This window comes from Miniopterus natalensis, chromosome 9, assembly GCF_054644295.1.
Source record: "Miniopterus natalensis isolate mMinNat1 chromosome 9, mMinNat1.hap1, whole genome shotgun sequence".
NCBI classification, from domain to species: Eukaryota; Metazoa; Chordata; class Mammalia; order Chiroptera; family Miniopteridae; genus Miniopterus; species Miniopterus natalensis.
Genome location: NC_142089.1, coordinates 53192151 through 53202355, shown reverse-complemented (window position 1 = coordinate 53202355; position 10205 = coordinate 53192151). Strand labels below are relative to the sequence as shown.

The 10205-nt window shown below is 44.4% G+C and overlaps 1 protein-coding gene across 1 annotated transcript in view; it reads left to right on the top strand.

The window, feature by feature from the left end:
* The first annotated feature begins 7221 nt into the window (after positions 1-7221).
* The window catches only part of MCOLN2 (mucolipin TRP cation channel 2), a 40370-nt gene continuing 37386 nt past the window's right edge, over positions 7222-10205 (top strand). The window contains exon 1 of the mRNA XM_087820719.1: positions 7222-7298. Within this exon, the coding sequence (XP_087676845.1) occupies positions 7222-7298 (77 nt within the window). The remainder of the gene's footprint in view (positions 7299-10205) is intronic.

Here is a 10205-nt window from a genome sequence, read left to right as displayed (position 1 = left end):
GTTTTACAACAAATATAAACTACGTTTGTGGTGCCTTTGGCTTTTTAGAAATGAAAAAAAAATCTAAAACTCTAGGTGAGTTTTTCCCCTTAGTTCTAATATTTATATCATGTTCATTTTTAGAATTTACTAGAATGCAATGTAAATTTTTAAATTGTTCTCATTATCTATCTGGTCAATACTTTTCTTTACTTGCTGTGGGATTTTGGGATTGGCAATAATACTTTAATGGAAACATAAAACCACTGACCCAGTGTTGGGCCTGGGGCTTTGCTTTGCCCTGAAGTCATGTTCCTGCTGCAGATTTAAAGCCAGTGACTAGGCCCCTTCATGACTCTCTCCTGATTCTCCAAGCTTTCCTACTGTGGCAGGAGTGAGTCCCTGATAAATTTCAGGGTGTACTTTTTAGTAATGATGCCCATGAGAGAATATCTCTACTATTTCCTGAAACAGCACTGACTTTTTAGAACTGTCCTCAAACAGTACAATGGCTTGCTCTGGGTAGGCCGATAAATTGTGGGCCAGTCATTTTCATGTTTTCCTTTTATGTATCTACACCATAAGGAATGGCAAGGTTCTTGTAAGAAGAAGGGAGAATAGAAATCTCTATTTCTTCTCCCAGGATTCTACTCTGGGGAGCAAGGAGATGGAAGCTGGACTTTTGTTGGTGATGTCCATTTGTCTGGAGGTCAGGTTCTATGCTCTCTCCTCCTGACATAATGATTCTCAAGCTTATAGACATAAGAATCATTGGGGATGGAGGGTTCATGTTAAAATTGTGGATGTCAAGGTAATATCAGCAGAGATTTCTTATTTTTCAAGTCGTGGGGTGAGGCTAGGAATCTTCATTTTTATCAGGCACACAAGGTAATTCTGATGCAAGTGACTGAAGGGGGCTGCATAGTCTAGAGCTGGACCAGGAACAGTTAAATCCCTTCATTGGGGCCAAAATAAGGAACTATATCCATAAAGCTCAGGATTCAGACTGAATTCTGTTTCTTGACTACATTAGTCAAGAAAGAGAGTTTATAGACATCAAAATAGTTATCTTAGGATATGCGCTGTCTGTTACAATCATTTTTAGGTAAATTTTTATTTTGTTGATGCCACATTTTCTTTAAACAATTTAGATGCCATTTTCTCTTATCACTTTTAAAAAGCTTTGAAAAATCTAATAAATATTGAATTTTAATCTTTTTGTCTCAGCATATCATTTTCAAATTAAATTAATACATATAAATGGAGAAGTGATGGTTTAGGGAAAAAAGATAAAATTCTCATTAATTGATGATATCATGATCTACATAGAAAACCTCATATAGTTAACAAATTTTCAAAACTAAAGTATTCAGTAAGGTTGTTGTATATAAGATCAATTTAACAACTCTTTAAGCTACCTCTCTGTATTAATAATCTCCTTGAAAAGATAACAGAAATTATTCACAATAGAAACAAAAATTAGAAATTATCCAGCAATTATCCTAAGGTGGAATGTGCAAGTCACTCCCAGAGAAATTTTCAAAAACTCCATTACAAGACATAAAAGATCTGAATAATTGCAGAGATAATGTATTCATGAATGGGGACAACTTAGCAGACTAAAAATTCAATTCCCTTCAAATTAATCTATAAATTCAATGTAACAGCAATTAAAACCCCTAGGTGATTTTTTTGAACCTCAAAAGTTGAATTCTAAAATTCATAGAACAAGATCTATATGAAGAAAATTACAAAATTCTAATGAAAGAAATAAGAGAACTAAATTAGTTGGAGAAATATTCCATGTTCATGGATAAGAAAACTCAATATGGTCAAGATGTCAGTTCTTCCAAACTTGATCTATAAATTCAAAACAATCCCAATAAAAATCCTAGTGATATGTTTTGTGGATCTTGACAAATTGATTCTAAAGTTTCCACGGAGAGGCAAAAGACCCAAAATAGCCAACACAATATTGAAAGAGAAGAACAAAGTTGGAAAAATAACACTACACAACATCAGCGGTTCCTATAAAAACTAGTAATCAAGAAAGTGTGGTGTAGGTGAAACGATAAATAGATCAATGGAACAGAATAGAGAGCCCAGAAATAGACTCATGCAAATATAGTCAATCGATCTTTGACAAAGGACAAAAATAGTCTTTTCAACAAATGGAGCAACTGGATATCCACATGCAAAAAAATAAGTGTAGGCATAAACCTTACACCCATGATAAGAACTGACTCAAAATGGATCATCAATGTATATGTAAAATGAAAAATTATAAAACTCCTAAAAGGTAACATAGTAGAAAATCTAGATGATCTTGGGTTTGGTGATGACTTTTTAGATGCAACAGCAAACATACAATCTGTGGGGAAAAATTACAAGACTTCATTAAATTAAAAACTTCTGCTCTGCAAAATATACAATCAAGAGAATGAGAAGACAAGCCATAGACTAGGAGAAACTATTTGCAAAAGACACATCTGATAAACACTGTTATACAAAATATGCGAAGAACTCTTCAAAGTAGACAAGAAGAAAACAAACAACCTGATTTAAAAATGGGCCAAAAACCCAAACAGACACCTTACTAAAAAGAAGATATACAGATGGCAAATAAGCATATGAAAAGGTGCCCAACGTTATATGGCAGTAGGGAATTGCAAATAAATCAACAGTGAGATACTGCTACAAACCTAATAGAGTGGCCAATATCCAAAACACTAACAACACCAAATGCTGACAAGGGTGTGGAGCAACATGAACGCTTGTTTGTTTCTTGTGGGAATGCAAAATGGTACAGCCACTTCGGAAAAGAGTCTGGCAATTTTTTACAAAACTATACTCTTACCATACAATCCAGCAATTGTGCTCCTTGGTATTTATGCAGATAAGCTGGAAACTTATGCCCACGCAAAAACCTGCACATGAATGTGTCCAGCAGCTTTATTCATAATTGCCAAAACCTGGAAGCAGCCAAGATATCACTCAATAAGTGAACGGGGAAATAAACTGTGGTACATTCAGATTATAAAATATTAGTGCTACAAAGAAATGAGTTATCAAGTCATGAAAAGACTTAGTGAAAGAAGCCAATCTGAAAAGGCCACATACTATGTAATTCCACCTAAATGAAATTCTGGAAAAGGCAAAACCATGGAGACAATAAAAAGATGAGTGGTTGTCAGGGGTTGACGTAGGGGAAAGAATGAATAGGCAGAGCTCAGAGGATTATTAGGGCAGGGTCTCAATCCTTTTGGGCTGCTATAACAAAATACCATCAACAGAGTGGCTTATAAACAACAGAAATGATTTTTCACAGTTCTGAAGGCAGGGAAGTCCAAGATCAAGGCACCAGCAGACCTAGTACTTGGAGAGCCTGCTTTCTGGTTCATAGACAGCTTTCTTTTAGCTGTGTTCTCACATGGTTGAAGTGGGCAAGGGACCTCTTTTATAATGACTCTAATCCCATTCATGAGGGCTCAATCCAATCATCTCCCAAAAACCCTACTCCCAAATACCATCACACTGGGTGTTAGGATTTAACATACGAATTTTGGGGAGACACAAATATTCAGTCTATAGGAGGTAGTGAAACTATTCCGTATGAAACTATACTGGTGGATACATGTCATTACATACATGTCAAAACCCATAGACTGCACAGCAAGAGCGAAACCTAATGTAAAGTATGGACTTTGGGTGATGAAGTGCCAATGTAGATTCATCAGTTGTAACAAATGTACCACTCTGGTGTGGGATGTTGATAGTAGGGAAGGCTGAGCACTTGTGGGGGCAGGAAGTATATGGGAACCTTCTGTACTTTCTGCTTAATTTTTATGTGAAGCTGAAACTCACCAAAAATGAAGCCTATTATTTAAAATTTAAAATAAAAATAATATTTTGTGATATGTGGAACACAGGTGCTCTCTTTTGTTTACATATTGTCTGTGACTGTCTCCACACTACAACAGCAGAGCTGAGTAGTTGCAACAGAGACAGTACATCTTCCAATGCCTACAATATTTACTCTCTGGCCCTTTACAGAAAAGGTTTGCCAATCCCTGATTCATAGGATAATTTGCTGAAAACTGACTTAGTTATATAGAAAAATTGAGATGTCTTCCCATCTCCCACCATATGCAAATTTGAAGTACAACGGACTTTGATGTGAAAGATAAAATTAAAATAATGTAAAAAATGCAGAAAAATATTTGTGACTTAGGAGTAGAGAAAAACTTGTTAAGATTGCAAAAACACAAGCCATAAGGATCAATATCCTTAATTTTGGTTTCATAAAATCAATTAAGAACTATCCAAGGAAAAACCCCATGGACAAAGTTAAGAGACAGGCGAAGACTGGAAGAAGATATTTATAATGTCTACAACTGGCAAGGGATTGATAACTAGAATGTACAAAGACTACTTGCACATCAATAAAAATTGAAAGGATATAAGTAAATGAAAGGCACCATGGTTTCTCCTCTTTGACTTGTTCTTTCTCCACATAAACTTCACGGTGAATATTGTTCTTGCCAGCCTATACCAGAAAATTAATGCATTTTTACTATTAGCCTGTCTTATATTTTCTAGACTTTAAAAAAATTTCCCTTTAACATTGTAAATCAATGCAACTTTCATATGAAGGCAACCTGCTAAAGAAATTCCAGGTCTATAAATTAAAAATTCATAGTACACTATTGAGCAAAAGATGCTTTTGTTATGTGCTTATTGGTCATTACAAGTTTGAGTCAGGGTACATAACATTTTGTACTATGCACTACAGAACAGAATACAGATGTCTGAAAGAAACAAATGCATAGCATAAAACAATGACTGTCACTGCCAGTGATAATAGAGCCAGGATCCTTACCATAAGCACTGACTTTTGAAAGTGAAAAACTTAATGCCTATTGTGAACTAATTTACTAATTATAAAATGGTTAGATTAGGTACCTAGAAATAATAATTCATATATTTTAGTTTGTGTAATATTCACAACTTTCAGCCACAAGGCTCCAAGTATTTTCTATTCTCACTCTCCTCCCATCTTCTCCATCCCCAAAACCCTCCACACATTCAAGTTAAATAATTCCTAGAATCTTGCTACTTAAAGAGTGATGCATAGACCAGCAGCATCAGCAGCATTTTCTAGTTAGAAATGCAAAACCTCAAGTCCTATCCCAGACCTACTGAATCAGAGTTGGCTTCAGTAAGATCCCCTGGTGTTTCATTTGCACATTAAAATTTGAGATCCTTGGAGTTCTCTTTTGCAACTATTTCCCCCCTACAGTGTTCTATAAGAATTTCCTTACTGTTACTTTTATATCTATTGATAATATATGCATCCAGCTATTTGTGTACATGTACCTTGCCTCCACTTTGTGCAACTGTTTATAGATTGTTACAGATGTGCAATTGTTTACAGAAACTTCTCCAGATCAGTAAAGCTGCTGAAGGGCAGCAACTATGAATCATGTCTCTATCAAGGTAGCAGTGCTGTGAGAATAAAGATTTTGGGGGGGGGGGGACAACCACCTGAATAGAAATCTTGGACCTACTACACATCCTCTGGGAAGTAACTTCAACCTAGAGAGATGACAGTGCAGAGTACTGAGCATGCAGCGAGATCACAGGCACATCAACCTTCCTACCTAGCAGATGCTCAAGTACTTCTGGCCTCTTTGAAGCACAGAGCCCTTGCACATGGTAAATGTTCTTAGTAAATGCAATATTAACAATTATTTTTCTTTTTAATTACTTGCTGCTAAGTTATTGTGTAGAATCGCCAGGACTTTAAAAAACACTAACAGTGAGAAGTGTGCTGATACGAAAAACGTTATCCCAGTTTACAATCCTCTTCTACAGGAATGATTGTCCCTGTGGTGTCCCAGCATTTTGAGGTTAACAGGGTTGTCCCTTCATGATGGCTTTTCTCCAACGCGAGCCAGTCAAGCCACAGTGGCCTCCTTCACAGAAATACCCCCCCTCCCCGCGAGAACAGCGCTTTATTTCCTGCCAGTTTCTTCTAAAACGGAACCTGACCCCGCCGCTGCGGCACCCACCTTGGGGGCTGTGACTGCACCCACGGGCTCTTCGCGGCCTGCCTGTGCCCACCGGGCGCCTCTGACGAAAGGGGCTCTAAAGTAAGGCTTTTTTTTTCTTTGCCTAATAGCCTATCGGAAGTGACTTTCAAAAGAGGGGCAATTATGCTTTTGTATATATTATTCTATCCAACTGCTTCTACCTGGAGACGCATATCAAAATAATGACCTGGCAGGGTGCTCTGCCCTAGCTACGCACCCACAGGCCTTTTAAACATCTGCGAGCCCCAACGGCCTGCGACTCGGGACTCCCAGTCCTGCTGCCGCCACCGCCTGCAAGGGACGGACAGACTGACGCCCCCGGACGCAGCCTGTTGCCGGGTCCAAACTGCCAAGTCGGCAGCACCCTCAGCTGAACGTGGTCCTGGACCCTCATCGCTCCGACTCCCGCCCGGCCTCCCGCAGCCGGAGGGACCAGCGGCGGCGGCTGCGCGGGGCCGGGCTCGGCGAGCCCGCGGCTCGGGCGGTGCGGCGCCGCCCCCTGCGCGCCCCCGGGGCCACGCGGCCGCTCCCCGCGCGCGAGGTCCGACCCGGCTTCCCCGCGCAAGCAGAAGGCGGTTCGTGTTTCTTCCCTTTGCGAGCCGGTGGCACGTCTCACATCTCTGGAACATGACTCTTGTCACAGAGTTTTGCGATCGTGCACGTCAGAAAAAGCGAACCAAATAACCGCGCTGCCACGAAGGCACCTGCCAGTTTAACGTGCAGTCCTGGAGCGAAAGGGCCCCCTTCTTCCTTTCTTCCTGCACCCACGGTATCCCGCGCTGGGCTCGGCACTCAGGGAGTGTGTCCTGAATGCATCCAAATAGAAGTGGGTAAAGAGACGGGCCGGCGAACGGATGGGGAGAGCGAGGAACGAGCGGAGAACTCGGGAGGGAAGGAAGGAAGGCAGAGGCCCGAGGGCCGGGAGTGCGCGGCCCCGCCGCCCGGGGGCAGTGTGGAGGGAGCGCGGGCCGCCCCGGCCCCTTAGAGGTCGCTGCTCCCCAGCCCTACCTCCCGCAGACGCCCCGGCGGCGCAGCGAGCAGGGCGCGCAGGGCGCGGAGACGCGAGCGGGGGAGCCCGAGGCCGGCGCCGGGCCGAGGCAGGTGCAGCTGCCCACCCCCGCCTCCCGCCGCCGCGCCCCGGGGCCGCGCCATGCCCCGCGGAGCCGAGGCGCTGGACCTGCCGGCGTGGAGCGCGGCCTCAGCCCCGTCCGGCGGTCCGCGCCGCAGGTCAGTGTCCGGGGCGCTCGGCGCCGTCTACCGGGAGCGCCACGGGCCCCCCTCCGTTCCGCGGCCCCTCCCGGAGGTGCCACCGCCGCCCCCTCCCCGGGCTGCCTTCCCCCGCCGGTCTCCCCGCTCCCGCACCTCCGCGCCGGCTCCCACCTTCCGCTTCTCGAGCCGCTTCGCTGCTTCCCGCCTCCGCGGGCCCCGAGACACTGGCTCGAGACACGTGGGAAAAGCCTCCGGGGAGACGTCTCCTCGCCGAGGGACGCGACGGTGCGGCGGCGGTCACGCGGCGGCCGGGCGAGCGCAGGTCGAGCCTCGCAGCCGCGCCCCGCCCCCCCCCGCCTCTGCCCCGGGCCGAGGTCTGCGCGCCCCGCGGCCGGCGGGAAGGGCGGGAGCCGAGGGCTGAGAGCGGGGGACTCGCCGGAAGGGCTCCGGCTGCGGGGAGGCCGTCCCGGCGAGGCCGACCTGCGTGTGCCCCGAGGGTTTTCCAGGTCCGAGCTCGAGCGCCGTGGGAAGTTTGGAAGGGGGAGGCCTGGCCCTGCCGTCCTACTCTTTTCCTCCGGCCAGGAAGCCAGAGAGAGGATCAGGTCTTTGCAGGTTAACCGTCCGGGGAGGCGCGTGAGCCGCGTCTGTCGGGATATGGGACTCCGGGGAAACCCTGGTGGCTTTTCTGTTCTGGACTCGAGCTTTCCTGCTGCCTTGGGAACGCTTATGTTAACTGCTAGCAGTGAGTTAAGTAAGGCTGGGCTTTGCCTCCCGGAACAAACAGGCCTTTTCCTCAGGTGGGAGGGTTGCAGTGTGGTTAACCTCAACTCCGCTGCCTTCATGAAAAGGCGCACAGTTCAGCCGGTGGCCCTGCCAGGGGCCCCCACATCAGCGGTCAAAGCTGCAACCAGCCAGCCGCGCAGCTGGGCCTGGGGTGATGAGTACCAACTGGGCCTTGGCTCCCCCTTCACTGCTTGCAAAACAAATATAGTGGTGGGCCATTTCTTAAAATAGAAGAGAGACTTTCCTGCCTTTTCTGCATGGCCCTCTCAATATTATAAATGGACTTAAAGCTAGCAAGGAAAGTCAGAATTCAAGAGGAGAATTTACTTGCTCTTTGGAGGCTGTCCAGGTAAGTATTTAATTCCAAGCAAGTGTGCCATATACTTTTTAGACTTTTGAAAGACTAATATCCAATTGGAAGACATAACTTTGGTGCAACTTGTAAGTTACAACAAAATGACCAGGTATCCTATAACTTACAAACTATCTCTTATAATGCTAGGTGTCTGTTTTAATGGGGCAGATGGATAGAAGTTATACATTCCTTCCATCTGCCTTAGCCCTAAAAGTGCTGTCCTCAAAAGGTAAGGAGCAAAGAGACTCTGGGTTCATTTACTGTCTTCTGCTCACATTGATAAACAGGTTTGTGCTCCTGTGGGTGTGGTGTTATTACCTTTCTATTTTTTTCTTAGCACATTTCCTTAGGACTTAAACGGTTGGTTTTATTGTATCCACTGAGTATCTTCAGAAGTTCCCATTCTTACAGCATGGGAGAACACACACTTGGGTGTGCACATAAATAACTTTGGAAGGGATCCAAATTTGAAATACATATACAGGCATACCCCCCAAAATGTACACACCCTTTGTAGCTGATAGCTCAATTGCTGTTTCTTTTCAGATTTAATCCATTGGAATTAATAATTAAAGCGTGTATGCATTTTTTGGGGACACCCTGTGTATGCCTGGTTGTACTGTACCAGTGGGAAACAGAAGATCGTGTGTCTCTGTAAACCGAGAATGGGGAAGGGGTCTGTAAGTGAGGTAGGAGAGGCTGTCTATGGCTGTCAGGATGCAGATTCTGGTATTTTGTGTTGAAGGGCCAACTGCCCGCTTCTCCCCAGAGGAGGGATGTGGACTTTGCACTTTCAGGAACTGCTCACCACCTTTGTGATGTGCTAACCAAATGACACGAGTTTGGGGGAATCTGGCAGCTTCCTCCTGTTGAGCCAGCAGTCTCAAGATTTTAGTTCATCTTCCTCTTCGTACTTTGAACTCCCATTACTGTGAAACTTCTCTTCTCCTTTCATAAGAACCTTCTATAAACCCAGTTCTGTGGCCTGGACCCTTTAAGACCAGGCACATTTTCCAACTTCCCCTGACTGTCCCCGTGCAGAGGCTGTCATAGTAGTGCCAGTTTAATTTAACCGCCGGCACTTAAAAAATGGACAAATCCCCATGAAGTGTTAAAGGAGGCCTCATTCTTTTCCGCCAAGGAGGAGCATATCAAAGGTATTATTTTTAACAATATAATATATAGGAAATATCTTAATGAAGCAAGTGCAAAGACTATGGAGAGAAATTTTGAACAGAGTGGCCGAGAACACAGAAGAACGCAGTCAGGGGTGGTCACGTTCACAAGCTAATCTCTTTGGCTAGGTCTCTAATAGGAATGTGAAACCCAGAATAAAACGATTCTTAAAAGTTCGTGGGATAACAGGTGGCTTCTTCTGGCTACAATTTTCAAAGTAAAAATAGTGGTCAAGTAAAACAGCCTTTGGCTATGAAGATTAAAGGTAGAATCTTCCCTTAGGCTGGACTGTTTCCTTTAGCTGAGGCCTGGCATCCGAGATCATTTCTGAGCTCTTATATCACCTGTTACGGGCTTTGTAGAGAAAAGTAATTTTATTCCAAGACTTCACTTTGTCAAACTGCAATATTCTTTTCCCTGTCAAGTGTTTTAAAGCCTTTGTTTGTTTGCTGGCTTGCTTGCTTTGGCAGTCAGTCACCTGGGTTTTTTTTCTTCCACCTTAGCTCATCCTACGTGTAGCTGAGCTTTCTCTATTCTCTTTGGAGGCTGGGCCTCTGCCTCCTCCCTAGTGTGACAAGACAGCTTTGGGGGCATGCTACCATTATTTCTTT